A 17540-nucleotide genomic window follows, 5' to 3' on the forward strand; every position below is an offset into this window, starting at 1 on the left:
GCAAGGTCCAACTCTACCTGACTATTAGCCTCTCTCACTTTATCCCTACATGCTCTAACCTCAATAAGGTAGTTTTCTTTACTAATCCCTCCCATTTTCCACTCCTTATATGCTTTCTGCTTTTTCTTAATCACCTCTCTGAGATGCTTGCTCATTCAGCTTGGTCTAACACACCTGCCTATAAATTTTTTCCCGTTTTAGGGATACAGGCTTCTGACAGCTTCTGCAACTTTAACTTAAAATAATTCCAGGCCTCCTCCACTTTAAGATCCATAATTTCTTTAGTCCAATCAACTTCCCTAACTAATTTCCTTAATTTACTAAAGTTAGCTCTTTTGAAATCAAAAAACCCTAGTCTCAGATTTATTTTTGTTTATCCTTCCATTTAATTTAAACTGAATTAGCTCATGATCACTCAAGCCAAGGTTGTCTCCTACAACCATTTCATCTATGAGGTCCTCGCTACTCATCAAAACCAAATCTAAAATAGCATCCCCCCTTGTTAGTTCAGCAACTACTTGATGAAGGAATTCATCAGCTATCACATCTAGGAAAATCTGAGCCCTATTATTATTACTAGCACTTGTTCTCCAGTCTATATCTGGAAAGTTGAAATCTCCCATGATTACGCAGTTTCCATGAGTATTTACTTAATTAAAAACATTAAAGAGGTCTCTATTCATGTCTCTATCCTGGTGGTCTATAACACACCCCAAGCACTATCCCAGGGGAGGATCTGATAGTTTTCTTCCCCAATGTGATTTTTGCCCAAATGGACTCTGTCTTCTCCATTCCATCACTTTTTATTTCTTTACAATCTACCTCATCTTTGATATACAATGCGACTCCACCACCTTTACCCTTATTTCTGTCTTTCTTAAACAGCACATACCCTTCAATACCTGTACTCCAGTCATGCCTAGTATTCCACCATGTTTCTGTTATTCCTATAATATCTGGTTTCACTTCCTGGACCAATAACTCTAGTTCCTCCTTTTTGTTACCTAGGCTCCTCGCATTGGTGTACAAACATCTTAATTTTTGCTGTTTGGCCTCATTCACATTCTTTACCCAATTTGGCACGGACGTTGTACCTCCAATATGACCTACTAGACTAGTATCCACCCCACCCTTCCTCATGTTCATTCTCCTACCCCCAGCTATATCCTTTCTTACTTCGCTTTCCTCCCTCTCAGTGTTAAAATCTGGCATAGAGATTACCTGGGCATCTCCCAACCATCTCCCCCAAATTCCTAGTTTAAAGCTCTCTTAATAAGTTGAGCCAGCCTCCATCCTAGAAGTCTATTTCCCTCCCTACTTAGGTGAAGTCCATCTCTAGAGAACAGTCCTCTGTCCATAAATGCCTCCCAGTGACCATACATCCCAAAGCCCTCCTTATAGCACCACTGCCTAAGCCATCTATTGATCATCATAATCCTGTCACATCTTAGTTGCCCTTCTCTAGGAACAGGCAGAATCCCACTAAAGATCACCTGAGCCTCAATTTCCTTGAGCATCCTCCCCAGCCTAGCATAGTCTCCCTTAATTCGTTCCAGCGAGAATCTAGCCGTATCATTTGTTCCTACATGAAGGATGATCAATGGATTCCTTCCTGCTCCCTTAATAATTCTCTTCAACCTCAGTTCCACATCTCGTATCTTAGCACCTGGCAGACAGCACACCCTTCTATTCTCTGGATCGGCTCTGGTTACAGGCCTATCTATTCTTCTCAATAAGGAGTCCCCAATCACATAGACCTGCCTTTTCCTAGTGACAGTGCGATTCTGTGGTCTATCTCTAGCTTCCTCTGGCTGCAAGTCCTTGCCATTCCTATTTTCCCTTGTAATCCTAATGCTCATTATTGGTGTTGTCTCCATTAAGTCTTCCCCTTTATCTATGGGACTAGATAAAGGCATGTTAACAAGAAGAAGGTGATCAGAGAGGGTGTGCGGCCCCTAATGGATGAAGGAGGTAGCCTAGTGACAGTCTCCATCCCTAGAGGTGTTTAAGTCTTGACAAAGCCCTGGCCGGGTTGATTTAGTTGGGATTGGTCCTGCTTAGAGCAGGGGGCTGGACTTGATGACCTTCTGAGGTCCATTCCAGTTCTATGATTCTATGATTCCCAGCTGGCATTTACCCCCTTACAGGAAGAAAAATGTCTAGAAACAGACTGGAAAAGTTGCCATTTCTTCACACAAAGAAGTTGAGGGCTTCCAGTGTTGATTGTATCAACAGCAGTAAGCACCTTAGACAACGAATAAGAATTGCCAAGGGACATGGGTCCTGTCAGTAAAATACAGACTGGCTGCTGCTTTAATAACAACAGCACCCATTCCAAACGAAGAAGGTAAAATGTCCCATTGAGGCAGCATGATGGTGCCAGCTTTATATATCAGATTTGCAGACCCAATATCCCCAGGGGTGAAGGATCCAAATCCCCAGCCCTGTTCTCACCAGGCAAAAGTACTCTCCCATCCACTGAAAAGAGTTGTGACTGGAAAGAGTTGAGACCTATAATGCTAATACCTCCTCTCCTCCCTGTCACCACATCCCTCCTCCCTCTGTTCCCTTTTTTTTCCTCCATGACCCTCAAGATGACCGCCCTTTCCAAACAAGTGCTCCTCCTGCCCTGACTATCACAGAATTTGAACAAATAATTATAATAAAAAATGGCCCCGTCTCAGGGCACTGCTTACCCATGAGACAGCTCTGAAAGGCTCGTCTGGACCAGATAAGGGGGATCCATTCCTCCTGGCCATTTATTGTTCTGCCACAAATGACCCAGCCCTCCCTGCAGCACACACAGCATAAGGCAGTGGCTACTGCATGAATAATGCAGAAAGTTTTGAAATTATAAAAAACGCTTTTTGTAAAATTGCACTTCTCAGCACATTCCATCTTATGACATCAAAACCAATGAATTTACTAAAACCAATGAATTTACACAACCCCTTCTCTCATTTAGAAAATCTACTGGAATTGTAAAGTAATTGTTTGTTGAAAGAGTGCTTTAATGTAAAGGTCCCAGACTTCAGACCCTCACTGCCCCTTTTGTCTAATAAAACCCCTTTTATAGACTAATAAAACATGTAGATGGTATCATGAGCTTTCATGTTAGTCTATAAAGTGCTGCCAGACCATTTTTTGCTTTTAGAGATTCATAGGACAGCAAACAGAAATACTGGATACAAAGTGTTACCTATAAAGTAAATCCTGCCATGCATTCTAGAGCCTGAACTCAACTCACAAGTCCCAGGCGGCTTACCTGGGTGGTCGACAAATACCTTTGATGTCGACACCCGCGCGTCCAGACTATCGCGCTGAGCCGACAAACAGCTGATCAGCTGTTTGTCGGCTCAGCGCTGCAGCCATTTAAATTTAAATGAAGCGGCGATTATTTAAATCCCCGCTTCATTTTACTATGTCTGGTAGCCTAATCTACATGCCTCTGGTGACAGAGGCATGTAGTCTAGACGTACCCTCAGTGACCTCCCTATTACCTAGCAGGCCTTCAGAACATATTTTTCAGATAGATAGATACATACATACACAGGCATCTTTTACATAGCATCCGCTCATAAAAAGATTGTGATGCCCAGTGTGACACAGGCTTTCAGAAGAAACCTTCCATGACACTCCTTGATGAGTTAGAATGTAAGTACCAGACTGAGTAGATCCCTGTGTTGCTAAGTGTGGAGGAATGTTGTTGGTGTGGCAGCACTGTAAAGACTGCCAATCGGTGTTCCCTCTAAGATTTTCCATTCATGAGAAGAGTGAGTTTTGTCTTGTGCACCAATATTCAGGCCATTGTGGCACCCACCAGTGGTGATGCTCCCCAAGAGACTCTCCTAGCAGAGAGACCCCAGCCCAGCCCCCTCTTGCTGGGACCCCAGCCTTGCTTCCAGACAGTGCCCCCCACTTTGTGGAGAGTGCTGTTCCCGGGGCAGCCTGTGTGCAGGGCAGGGGCTGCCCCAGGCTGCTCCCCATGGGACTGGCTGCAAGTCAGAAGGAAGCTGCTGCCAGTGCCCTGGGGTGCTGGTGATGGGACAGCACCATGTAGGGAGCTAGAGGGGGTGCACTGACAAGGAGACTGAAGGGAGGCAGAGGATTCTGAGATCCAGAGGGCAGTGGGGGTGGGAAGGGGAAAGAGGTGGGGGAGGGGAGAACAGGAACGCAGGGGCCCCAGTCCCAGGAGCAGCTGTACCGCAGCCCAGTTCCAGTCCTGGCCCAGGCTCAGGAGCAGCCATACTGCAGCTTGGCTCCAGCTCCAGCAGCCATCTGCCACGCAGCTTGTCCCAAGGGCAGTCAGGCAGCCACCATGAGCCTGGGCTGTGGTGTGGCTGCTGCTAGGACTGGGGCCTCAGTATGGCTTATTATTAGAGTGCCCATAGCTAGGTTTTGTGTTTCTGTTGGTGGAGCACACATGCTTCGGTGCATATAAAATTTTATTCCACACATGGATGGAAAAGATTAGAGGGAACATAGGTGAGCAGCCCTTCTTATAGAGGGCCTAGCCTGTCCCTGATTGACTGTCTTCAGCCTCCCTTTTATTGGCTGGTGCCTCAGCCCTCTCCAAGGGCTGTTTAATCCCTTGTTAAGCAGTGCAGGGCAACCGTCCCCGTCACAATACCCTATAGAACAGAGTTTCTCAAAGTGGTCCATGAAACCACTTTGAGATCCTGCTAACTGGCTGCTTCACCATGTTTATTTACTGGCATCACAACCATGGAGCCTTACGGCTCTGATTGGCTCCAGTTTGTGGTATGCAGCCAAGGGAAGCCACAGGAAGTATTGTGGGCTGGACCTCCACATACCTGTGGTTCCCCTTGGCTGCAAACAATGTACTGGAACCAAATGGAGCCACAAGGCTCTGCTGCCATGGTGCCAGTAAATAAACATGCTGGAGTGGCCAATTAGCAGATTTCTCAAAGTGGTTTCATGTTTGTTATTGGGAATGAATTTGTGACTCATTCGGTGTGGTAGCATTTCATAAAAAAAGATTGTTCTTCAGCTCTTAGCAGGCGGTGTAAATAGTATTAATTCATAAAAATTAACCAACCTATGACTGAGGCCAAGTCTACTTTGCAATGCTGTAACTTCCTGGCTCAGGGGTGTGAAAAAACATCCCCCCAAGTGCAGCAAGCATCAGTGTGAACCAGGCTACATTGCTGAGCCCTATTAGCAACTCCTCTCCTGCTGGGTGGTTTACACAAAGCATTGGGAGAGCTCTCTCCCTGCGCTCATGTAGCAGCCATGCTTCCAGTTTAAAGAGCTGCTATAGCAGCACTGCCGTAGCTGCACATTAAACTATAAAATATACACAAAGCCTTAGTCTTAGTCAATAATGACCTTATATTTAAGGTACTGTTGTCATTGCATTATTGTAAAACTGATCCTTGAGAAACTGGTGCTGATATGAAACAGAACCTCTTTTCGCATCTTATTCCTGGCATTGATGATAAAAGAAATGGTGAAGTGCTGTGATACAAAGGAAGTTATCACCTGTAAGCTTCCAGGAGTCCGTACTGTGTTCTGTAAGGTATAATGCCTGTCGCATTCACAAGCAGAAAATTGTAGATGCTAAGCAGACAATTTCAATACTATGGCTTGCTCAATTAAGGCATTTGCATGTTGTTCATACATGGTTTCTCCACAGTGCTTTGTGGGTACTGATAGTTAAGTGCACCTTTTTGTAACTTTAAATTCGCTGGGTGTGTCTAAGGGGGATAACAGGGTGGGAGCTGTGGCCAGGGCGGGTTACATGGTGTGTGTTGTAACTGGAGATGGACAACCACATGGCAGCCCTTGCCCCAGGAGCAGCTGCATGGCAGTCCCAGCTCAAGCCCCAGCACATGGGGCAGCCACCTGCCCCGCGGCCCTGCTCCAGGAGCATCTGGGCAGCTACCACATGGCTCTGGCCCCAGCTTCAGCCCTTCCCCAGGGCTAGAGCTGTGGCCAGGGTGGGCTGTGTGGTGGCTGCCAGAGCTGGAGCTAGGATTGCAGTGTGGGGGACAGCTGGCCCGCGACCCTGGCTCCAGCCCTGGCACACAGGGCAGGCATCCACCATGCAGCCCCACCCGGGAAGCAGTCGAGTAGCCACCACATGGCCCTGGCCGCAGCTCAAGCCCTGGAGTGAAGCTGGGGCCAGGGCCGCATGGGGGCTTCCCAGCTGCTCCCGGGGCTGCGGTGTGGCTGCTCCTGGGGTTGGGGCCACTGGGAAAGCTGCACCGTGGCTCCAGCTCCAGCTCCGGCAGCCATTATGTGGCCCTCCCTGCTGCAGCTGCAGCCCTGGGTAAGGGCTGGAGCTGGGGCCAGGTCCATGTGGTGGCTGTCCAGCTGCTCCTGGGTCGGGGACACAGGGCAGGGGGTATCTCAGGAGCACTTTAGCAGCTACCACATGGCCCTGGCCTCCCACTCTTCCACCAAGACCACCACCACCAGCTTATCTTCCACAAAGAAGAAAGGCAAGTGCTACTGAGCAGCTCTGCCAAGTAGGTGGGCGGGATTACAATTCTTTGTGCATGCCCATGCAGGGAAGCCAAAAACATGGAAACCTGGAAGATTGGTCAGGAATTGGGGGGAGCCTAGTATAGAAAGTGCAGCTTCCCCAGGAAGGTTAGGCATGGGAAAAGGGAGAAGATGTTGCCTTATATATTAAAAATGTATACACTTGGACTGAGTTTGAGACAGAGTTGTTAAAAATCTCTGGGTTAGTGTTAAAAAACAAGGGTAATGTCAAAATACGGGTCTATTGCAGATCATCTAACCAGAAAGAAAAGGTGTATGAGCCTTTCTTTAAATAACCAACAAACATCCAAAGCACAGGACTTGGTGGCAGGGCCGGACGGAGGCATGGGCGAGCTGGGCAGCTGCCCAGAGCTCCAACTGATGAGGGGCGCCTTATGGCAGCTGTAAGGGGCGCGCGGCGTCCCTTACAGCTACCATCAGGAGCTGCGTGCCCGGCTCCTGCAGCGCCGGCCCTGCGGCACCGGCCAGTAGTGCCCTTCCCCCACGGCCGCAGGGCCCTACACAGCCCGGCGCGCATGCCAGCAGGGAGCCGCGGGAAGCAGCATGGGCCAGGCCACTGCTTCCCATTGCTCTGCTTGGCTACAAAGAGTGATACGGGGCCAGTGGGAGCCACGAGGTTCTGTGGCTGTGGCGCTGGTAAGTAAAACACAGGGGTGGCCAGTTAGAGTGTTTCTCAAAGTGTTCCCCCGTTACAGTTTCAGAAACACTGCCTTATAGTACCCCATCTACATCGTATTTCTCTAGTTTAATTATATGAAGGTCATGTGAGACTATATCAAATGCTTTAACTAAAGTCTAGTTACACTTTCAGAAACACTGCTATACGGGGTGCATAATTGGTTGGATAACTGCTTTCAGGGCATGTCTATACTGGATCAGATCAAATTAAGATATGCAACTTCACATGCAGGGCCAGTTAGGCAGGCAGAACTTCAGATCTCAATGCGTGGATGAGACGATAGTGTAGGGAGCAGGGGTATACATTAATTAGGAACTAAGAACACTTTGGGGAGAGGGGGAGCCTATACAGGAAGGATGGGCTCCACCTAAACCAAGGTGAATCCAGACGGCTGGCACTAAACATTTAAAAGGTCGTAGAACAGTTTTTAAACTAAGAGATGGGAGAAAGTTGATCTGGAAGCAGAGGAGCACGTGGATCAGACAGAGACTTCTCTTAGAGGAGAGTCCATTGATGGACATTCTCTAGGTTTTAATCTGAAAGAGATGAGGGAAGGTGACAAAGTATGGGCCAGATCAGACAGGAAACAATCACATATACAAGAATCTAATACATCAGGGAAGGGCAGACAAATAAACCATGGTAATTTTTTAAAGTGGTTCTACACAAATGCTAGAAGTCTAAATAAGAAGATGGGTGAACTAGAGTACAGCCGCTCCCCGAGTTACGAACAAGTTACGGTCCAACACCTGGTCCGTAACTCGACGTGTTCGTAACTCGGATCCCATAGAGTTACATGGCGACCGCGCTGTTCGTAAGTGCGGATCGCTGTTCATAACTCGGATCCGCATTTACGACCGCTTTGGTCGTAAGTGCAGATGGTCGTAAGTGGAGGTGGTCGTAACTCGGGGAGCGGCTGTATCTTGTATTAAAGGAGAAGATTGACATAACAGGCATCACAGAAACCTGGTGGAATGAGGACAATCAGTGGGACACAACCCTCTCAAGGCTCAGGGTTCCCCCCCCAGAATTGGGGACCCTGTGCTGGCACTCCAGCTCCTCTCTCCCTCTGCTTCCCCAAGCCCCTGATTGATTTTTCTGTGGGTCAGAGGCCCAAAAAAAAAGGTTCCCCACCCTTGGCATAGAGAGTACACTTATAAGGTTTGCAGATGATACCAAGCTAGGGTAAGAGCTTGCAAGTGCTTTGGGGGATAGGGTCATAATTCACAATGATCTGGACAAACTGGAGAAATGGTTTGAGGTAAATAGGGTGAAGTTCAATAAGGATAGATGTAAAGTACTCCACTTAGGAAGGAACAATCCGTCAATCTGTTTCACACATAAAAAATGGGAAGTGATTGTCTAGGAAGGAGTACTGCAGAAAGGGATCTAGAGGTTAGAATGGACCACAAGCTAAATATGAGTCAACAGTGTGATGCTGTTGCAAAAAGCAATCTCTGGTGATAGGATAAGAAGCAATGGGCTTAAATTGCAGCAAGATAGGTTTAGGTTGGACATTAGGAAAAACTTCCTAATTTTCAGGGTGGTTTAACAATGGAATAAGTTGCTTAGGGAGGTTGTGGAATCTCCATCACTGGAGATATTTATGGGTAGGTTAGACAAACATCTGTCAGGGATGATCTAGATGGTGCTTGGCCCTGCCGTGAGGGCAGGGGACTGAGTTTGATGTCTTGAGGTTTCATGCAACTCATGTATTCTATGATTCTATTAACATATGAGTGTCCCAAGCCAAGAAGCAGTTTAGTCACTAACAGGAATCTTTGCTGTTCTTTAGCCACATACAAAGTTAAGGGGAGCCATCTTGATATTTATAGACAAACAATTGGGATAAACAACTTAATACCACAATATGTTGTGTTTATTATCTCCCTTTTATCTTGCTCCTGATGTCTTGGGCAAAACAACACAATTCATTATTATGTCAACCCTTCTTATCTTACAAGGTGTGCTCCTGTAACATCTCTTAAAAATCTACTTATGCAGTTACTTGAAAACTCTCAATATTCTTGTACCATCCTCTCCTATCAGAATATGCTTCTTGCTTAACCAGTACCTAGTGAGTTGTTATTTTGCCAAGGCCAAGCCTACTCTGGTTCAGAGCCTTTGGTTCACATTGGTAGTTGTCTGGGCCTCCAGCAAGGCCTACACCCTGTAACCATTATGCACCCCAGACCCTATGCCAGGTTGTGCCTAGAGGTCCTTGAGTCTCAATAAGACATAAACCAGCTGCTGAGCCTTGCACTCCACTGGAGCCAAATTTGGAGGCCATTATAGATGGAATCTAAGTTGGATGAAACACCTTCTTCCAGCCTCTTGGCATGTGCTACATTATGTCACACTGTCACCTACCTGACGAGATGTAACTTACCCCTCCTGTGTACCTTGCTGCCTTCTTTTTATGGACCGCAGTGTATTGTGTACCTTCAATATGGAGCTAAATTCAGAGATGATGTCTGAAAGCAAGATGTCTGACCTGAATAAGCATTAGCTTCCCTACATCCAACACATCTCTGCTCTATACTGCACTTAAGCTGGAAGAAAGTTAAGAGAGGCTGTGTTAGCTTTGCTTGAGAGTTCTCAGCATGTTGGGAAAGTCCATAGCAGAGACTGGTGACAGCTGGAACCTCATTTGCAATGCTGTCCCATTAGGACTGCACTATAAGCAAACAGCGGCAGTGATGCGGAGGGCCCAGAGTTGTAAAGGCAAAAAACTTCGCAAGAATTGCTCTGTGTCATGTTAACATTAACTGCACCTGTGACCCCTCTCGTGTCTCTCTCAAGTGCACCACTTGAAGTGCTGGGGCCTATCTGAGTCTTCTCTTTGTGGAAGCCCACAATTCTCCCCCCTCATGGACTTCAGTACCCAAGCTATAAACATCCATGTTCACCACCCGTGATTCCTCAGAAGCGTCAGCGGGGTTTGGCACCTGCAAGAGACTTCCTTTCAGAAGCTGTCACCAGCACATAAATGCAGTGATCCAGAGCAGCTTCTTCAAAAAAAAAAAGTATTTATTATTTATTTATAGCATTGAGAGAAAAGAGTTTGAATGACAAGAGGTCTACAAGCCTAAGGCTTAGCATTTCCCACAGTGCCTTGGGAGGCCCAGCTCTCTAAGACCCATTTTGCAGAGGCTGCCCCCATGTGTAAGTCAGCTCTCCTTGAGCACTTTCCAAACAACCTAATCTCTCCCCCTCCCAGACACTGGATTTTTATCTAGAGCTCTTTGTTTCAGATACGTGGGTCCTGCCGCCCCAGTCAGTCTGTATGATGATGCAGATTGATCAGAGGGAATACTTCAAAGGCATTGACTCCTGTACAAGGATGTTGGAGCCTCCCCAAAAGTGGGGATGTTGTGGGACCCTGTCTACCAAGGTCCTGTTCCTGGCCACACTGTCCCCAGAGCAGGGTGGGGAGCTTTCCCCCACCTGGGATGGTGGAGGGACCCAGGCTCCCCACAGATGCCTGCGCAGCTTTCCCCAACCCGCCTCTGGCTGCAGGGGGATGGGCCTTGGACCTATAGCCCAGCCATGATAAGAGCCATGTTGGCAGCTGTGTGGAGCCATTGCAGACTCTCTACTTGCTTGCAGTATAAGAGGGCCACAGAGAGTGGGCCCTGGCCCATACCCCTGCCTTCCTGGGCCTCCCTGTCAATTAAGTTCCATTGACTGTGTTATATGAAACTACTGTTTGCCTTTCCTTCCTGAAAAACTACAGTGATCTTGTGCAGGAATTAATCCTGCTGTGTAGCAAAGAGCATAACATTCAAGCAGAGGTACATGAGAGTCATAACACAAAATACAGCTGTCTCTCACATTCAGCACACTCTGCGAATCCACTAATTATCTGCATTTTATTTTCTTAACTTGCCACTTTTTGTTTTCAGTGAAAGTAGAGATAACTACTTCACTTCCACTTTGTTAGGTCAAGCACCAGTTTCAATGTCTAAAGAGCCACAAGCATCACAAGTTGTATTTGAACTCTACACAGCATTAAGGGACAACCTTGCACACGCAGTCCAGTTCCAGATGACAGTTTTTGCTAACTATGTGTAAACACACAAAGCCTAGCTACGTATATATACTGCTGCTCTGGCAGGTTTTCTTGGCTTCTGCAACATATGGATAGGTCTACACTGTGGGGGAAAAGTCAACCTAATGTATGCCCTCCAGATGTGGAAATACCATAGTTGTGTTGACATACCTTAGGTCTAGTTACTGTTGTGTCTATACTGCGGAAGGATGACAGGAGAAACTCTTCCATGGACTTTCCTTATGTTTCTCATTCCAGTGGAGTATGGGTGAAGTTGACAAAAGAGTGATTGGTGGTTGATTTAGCGAGGCCTGATAAATTGACACCCAGGGGGTTGATTGCCACAGCACTGATCCCCTGGTGAGTGTAGATAAGCCTCAACATAGGGAGGCTCACTAGTGGATTCCCAAACTATTTAAAGGGATATTTCCCAATTCATCTATTGTTACTCTAGCCTGTGAAGCAAATTAGGAATACTTTCCTTTAATGGCCAGGGTTTGGAGGGGAGGCGGTTCCCCCAAAGAAAACATGTAGTGGTGAGACTAGTACTTAGAGTTAGTGTTTGGATTTAAAGTTGCTTAACTGCAAATCCTACAGTTTTTAGCAGTCTTGTGAAAAGATTTTTATACTTAACACAAGTTGTGACTGGTCCGGGCATAGGGATTAGTGAGACAGAAGAGTGCACCGTTTCTCTCTGCTCCTGCCTCTGCATGCTTCAAACCTGCTATTTGAAAACCAGCCACCCAGGCAGAACCTATGCTTAGAAAACTTCCTACTTCTCCCTTCCTAATACTCAAAACCTAGATCTCTCATCATTGTCTGTATCCCCTTCCTGCTGCACTAAGGGGACACGTTATCTGAAAAATGCTACTGCCATATGAAGTGAGTGAACCACCTTCTACAGCTGTGTCCTTCATCACGAAACCTCTAAGTCTTTTCTGTGTTTTCCCCTCCCCTGAACCCTTCCAACTCATGATCTTTGTTCTTTCCTCTTTCTTTCTGTTTCTCCTTCCTTCAAAGCTGCAGGGTAGACTGCCCTCCAGCAAGTCATTTAATTTGAAGGTATGTTAGCCCTGCTAATAAAACATATACACTACTTGGGCAGCTCTGCCCTGTTTTTTCTGGTCAGTACCCCCTTCCTATAACAGTTGCACAGAGGGCAACATGGAAAACCTGAGGACATAATAGCCTGCACATCTCTTTCAATCCATAGTACAGAAGTGAAATCATGAGTTGCAGTAGAAACATCCTGCACACCACCACCGGAGTACCCAAACTCCCAGCCCCAGGCATGCTTCGGAGTTGCAATACATGGAGGCAGGGAAATGTGTGCAGGGTTTATTATTGTTGCATACATCTGTGCATTTCTCAGTCTGTTAAAGAAATAGCAGAGGTATTTTAGAACCCTGTGCAAAAATCTATATGTTGTGTGTGTTACACCTCTTGTACGCTCTTGAGGTCACACAATACCCAGGTGGCTGAACTAGTGCAGCAGTTCTATAGTACCTTCCATCTTAATATTTCAGTGCTTGCAGTTATGGTAAAAGTAGCAGATTTCAGTGCTTTTAGGATATGACTTTTGAAAGTGAAAGATAAACAGGCCGCTACAACCTTCTTGTTTAAATAAGCAGCATTCTGTTTTACAGACTTCAGCACTGCCTGCTTTAGAGTAGATTCAATGGTAGATGCCATAATAAACTATTGATTAACAGAATAAAGTAGATGGATGTTTACCATTTTGTGCTTTGGTTTCAGGTAGCAAAAGACAAACCATGGATTCAGCAGTTTTGACTGAAAATAGCTTTCTTGATTTGCTGCACAGCAATATCGATCCATTACATCTATACAGTCTCTTGGACACAAGATTATCTAATGAAGATGAAGAAAACGAACTTTCAATAGGTTAGTAATGCAATGAATTGTTTTCCTGTTTAGTCCAGAATTTGTTAGTCAGGCATTCCTGATGGGTTCCTAACAAGTTTTCTGATCCGTTGATGATTAACTTTTGGCTGCATGTGTGTGGGTATTCCCCTGTCTAACACGTTAGCATGTACAATTAGTCAACATGACAGACTCCGAGAGAGCCTCTAAAGACCACAAACCAGAAAAGGATTAAAAGCACACGGCCAGGCTTATTGTCAAGGAAAGTACATTAATAATCATCGGAGAACAGACTTGCCACTGCGCCACTATGCATATGTGCCCATGAAAATGGAATATCTCAGACAGTACTATGGACCCAGCATGCCCCCTCAGCCAGACAAAGACAATTGTTTGGGGTACTCTTTTATACACAGATACAAACAAGTTACACATCACGCCTGTAATGGCAGGTTGCCACCTCCTGTTGCTTCGTTACCACCCCTTACCTCATACAAAAGGGGGAGGGGGTCAGTCACTATCCATCATGCTGTCAGTTTAGACCTGATCCTGAACCTGGGTTGGTCTGTATATTATTTGTGGGATGTGTGTTGGTACTAAGATGTTTCTTTATGAAGTGTTCTGTTATGACCCCTCTGGAACGTACTTATAGCCTGGTGCCTAGTACCTCTTAGATATGAGTGTTTTTGTAATATCAGCCCTGTTCTTGCCAACTTCCTTAAGCAGACCTGCCTCTTGCTCACAGCTTAACTTTGCTTTATACTAGCAAAGTCGTCACCATTGCTGTCTAGGACTCATACCTGGCCTGTGATATGTGATTTTTCAGGCCCTCATCTTACTACATTCCCCCACTTTTTGTTTTTTCTGGGGAGGATTTTTACCCATCATCCTGGAAAAGCATAATGTGTGGACTGAAGGTGACCCAGTGGGCTAAACTTTACTGTTCACACATTTATGCCCCGTCTGTTCCTGAGTCTGCACATTCCTTGTATGACTGATGCTCAGATTTTATTTGCCACCTGTGTTTTGTCCTTTATGATAGACCCTGGGACCATGACTGAGGAGTGTACTTTTGTGATTTATTTAGAAGCATTCTCAAAAAATTAATATGGATATGGTATATATATACTTGTAGTGTATATTGGGCATATATGTGTAGTATGTATGTGTACATATGACACAACTTTATAATAATTTTATAATAATTAATAATAATTTATTTTCCAATTTGGTACTGTGATTTGATGTTGTGGTGGCATGATAGCAACACACTCCTATTAGGGTATTTATACTTACCATCTGTATTATTATCAATAGCACGCTGAATGTTTTGGAATATTATAATAGGCATAGTTATACTGTGTCCTATAAAATTATATATATGAGAAACAAAACAGAAATTTGGAATAATGACATTACAAATAAGGCCTCTATATAAATGTCTTGTACTGTAATTAGTACTATCCATTCATATTATAGTTTACCCTTATTGCTGGTTGTCTCATTCTGGGATGAGCTTTGCTGGACAGGAGCCAGGAATGGCTAGCTTCTCTGTTCCACTAGTTGCAATGTTCTGTGATACACCAGTAGTTGATATAGATGCAATTATTTCTTATAGATGCTGTCTTCCAGATAACCCACTGAATGGACAGTTACCTATTTATTAATTATTGCTGTGTTGAGATTTAGTGTTGGTACCCAGACACAGAACAAAATTGTTTTGAACGTGTGTCTCAATTAAGGTACAATGTCCCTAATCCAAATTATGACTAGTTCTAACAGGGAATTTGTTTAGCCAACTTGTAGTTCTATGCAACTTAATTTCTTTCTTTTTTAAAAAAAATTGTTCTTCTCTTTTTTTCATATTTTTTGCTGCTATTTGTATGTTGATTTTTACCCGTGTTGTTTAAACAGTTTACCAATGTTATGCACATTGCAAATGGTGTACAGCAATAATACAACAATACAGTGACACGGCAATAAAACAGTTGGTTTTACACAGTAGCCAAGTTTATATTAACTAACAATAATTTCTAGATGACTGCCAGCTTAATTGTCCATATATGGTAGATTGAGGTGAACAGTCTCTCATTTATAAATCACATCATTTTTCTTGTATTGATGCTTAGGCATTTTTCACTGTATTCTGTTATCTTCTGGTGTGTTTGTAGTATAATATCTTCTGGTGTCTTTGGTCTGTAGGATGAAACCTTAAACAGCTTAAGTTAGTTAACATAATCAAAGTTTTTTGTTTTGCATGAACTTTGTTTTAGTAACCCAAATTTAATAAACGGATTAATTTAGTTTGCTTTTAATGTAATAAGGACCATGTCTTTTATAATACAAGCTAAACTTTTGCAATTGTTGCATAAACGTTGATTTTTTACTTGAGATGCATTAATATTATTTTATTCTAAAATAATGCTTAACTGCTAAAATAGATACTCACAATTGTCTATGTGGTGTATTGTTTTCCCGTGCTGAACACCTTGTTTAAAAATGAATTTTTAAAACAGGTGTATGTAAATACTTTGAAGGTATTAAACTTTTATGAAGCTGTGTTTTGCTTGGGAGTCCAGTGTGGAAACCTTGTGAAAAAGTTTGGCTTGTTTTATGCTTAAATCGCTATTTTTAAACATTGCTATGTTATTCTTCTAATTATATTTAAAAGTGAAAACAAGTTTGTAAAAATCTATACAAAAATTGTCGTTTTGTTAATATTATCTTAACCTTAATGTTGAGGTTTCCATTTACATTTTTTCTTTGAATTAATTTTTTTTTAAATTAAAATTATAATGAATAAAAAACATTATTTTTGTTTGCAGTTGCAATATTTGTTGAGGCACAAATATTATGTACATATATTTGTAACTGAAATCTTGTTGAACTTTGCCAAAAAATTGGTACTCATAATATAATTATACCCCAAACATAATAGTAAAATTGTGTGGTACAACATTTGTTTAAAAAAAAAAGTATAAAATTGACTTCCATTGCAACAAAATAAAAATAATAAAAAAGTAGTGATGTAACACAATAGACAATAAAAGACCTCCTATCTGGCGGGCATCATGTCCTGGATGGCTGCCTTCTTCCTTGTCCACCTTCTTGCCCCACCCTCTGGGAAGCTCACAACAGGCATCTCCAGGCCAGAGTCCATGATGACGATGGGGGAAAGGGACCAACCTCCCCCTAAGATGCAGTGCAGCTGCTCATAAAAGTGACAGGACTGGCGTGCCGTTCCCTGGCCTTGGGGTAGACCAGTCCGAGTTCTTTTATTTTCATGCACACCTGCTCCTGGATGTCCATGTGGCCCTTCTGGCCCAAGTTTGCAGCCATCCAGCTGTAAACATCAGCATTCCTGTACCTGGTGTAGAGATCCTGGAGATTAGCCTCCTCTCCCCAGACCTCAATGAGATCCAGGGCAGGGGCTTGGGAGCTGGCTGTCGGCTCATTAGCAGCCCTGTGGGGCTTGGTGGGAGTCCTGGGGTCAGCTGTTGCAGCTCAAATGGGGCCTGCAATGTGGCACAGGTGCCTGGCAGGGCCTGAGTTGTGCCACAAGCAGTTTTTCACCTGTGGATGCAGCTTTAAAGGCTGCAGGGGAAGGGAAACTAGAGTTCTGAGGGGTATGGGCAGAGTGGCCACCAGGGCAGCTATGAGAAATCCTGGAGGCCAATTATTTCAAAATAACTACAGCTGTGCCATCCACACACACCTTATTTCCAAATAGCTATTTTGAAATAAGCGTTATTCCTTGTGAAATGAGGGTTTATTAATCTGGAATAAGAAGCCTGTTATTTGAAAATAATTTTGAAATAATGCACTTGCTATGTGGATGCTCACCTTGTTATTTTGAAATAATGTGAGTTATTTCCAAATAATGCTGTAGTGTAGATGTGCCCTCAGTTATTCCAGTGAAGCGCCACTGACTTGATCAGTTACTTCCTGATTCTTACCAGTGTGAAAGAAAATCAGGCCCAGAGTTTTAAGCATTGTAATTAGATTTGTTAGCCTTAAATGTGGTTTCCATTCCCTGTGCTATGAGTTAACTTGGAGTCAACATCCTAGTGAACCAACATCTATCACAACCATCACAGAATGAATGCTTCAGAGAGAAGTAATAATTCTGCCCTTTTGACTTGTCCTGCATTCTGGATTTCTTCAGCCTGGTTATGACATTCATTGACATAATTGTAACTTCTTTTTTTATTCTAGATCCTGAAATTGATACCAACAGCCATGATCAGTTTAGCAATTTGGATGTCTTTTATACAACAGAAAGCAATGAAAGTGAAGAAGAAACTCTCTTTTCAAATACAGGAGAAGCTTATTCTAGAATAGGTATGAAATTATTTGGGGGGTGAGTGATGTTTTGGGGCTAACCATATCAGTAAGGGGCTC

The 17540-nt window shown here is 44.2% G+C and overlaps 2 protein-coding genes across 8 annotated transcripts in view; one reads left to right on the forward strand and one right to left on the reverse strand.

The window, feature by feature from the left end:
* The window catches only part of CIITA (class II major histocompatibility complex transactivator), a 93359-nt gene that overhangs the window by 25405 nt on the left and 50414 nt on the right, over nucleotides 1–17540 (forward strand). For all 6 annotated transcript variants that reach the window (XR_012896117.1, XM_014572276.3, XM_075899296.1 and 3 more), the window contains exons 2-3: nucleotides 13014–13160; nucleotides 17355–17480. Coding sequence is in view for 5 of the 6 variants with exons in the window: in XM_014572276.3 (XP_014427762.3) it covers nucleotides 13014–13160; nucleotides 17355–17480 (273 nt within the window). In the remaining variant the exon portion in view is untranslated. The remainder of the gene's footprint in view (nucleotides 1–13013; nucleotides 13161–17354; nucleotides 17481–17540) is intronic.
* The window catches only part of DEXI (Dexi homolog), a 118693-nt gene that overhangs the window by 12083 nt on the left and 89070 nt on the right, over nucleotides 1–17540 (reverse strand). The window lies entirely within an intron of this gene.

Source organism: Pelodiscus sinensis, chromosome 16 (genome assembly GCF_049634645.1).
Source record: "Pelodiscus sinensis isolate JC-2024 chromosome 16, ASM4963464v1, whole genome shotgun sequence".
In the NCBI taxonomy this organism is placed as follows: domain Eukaryota; kingdom Metazoa; phylum Chordata; order Testudines; family Trionychidae; genus Pelodiscus; species Pelodiscus sinensis.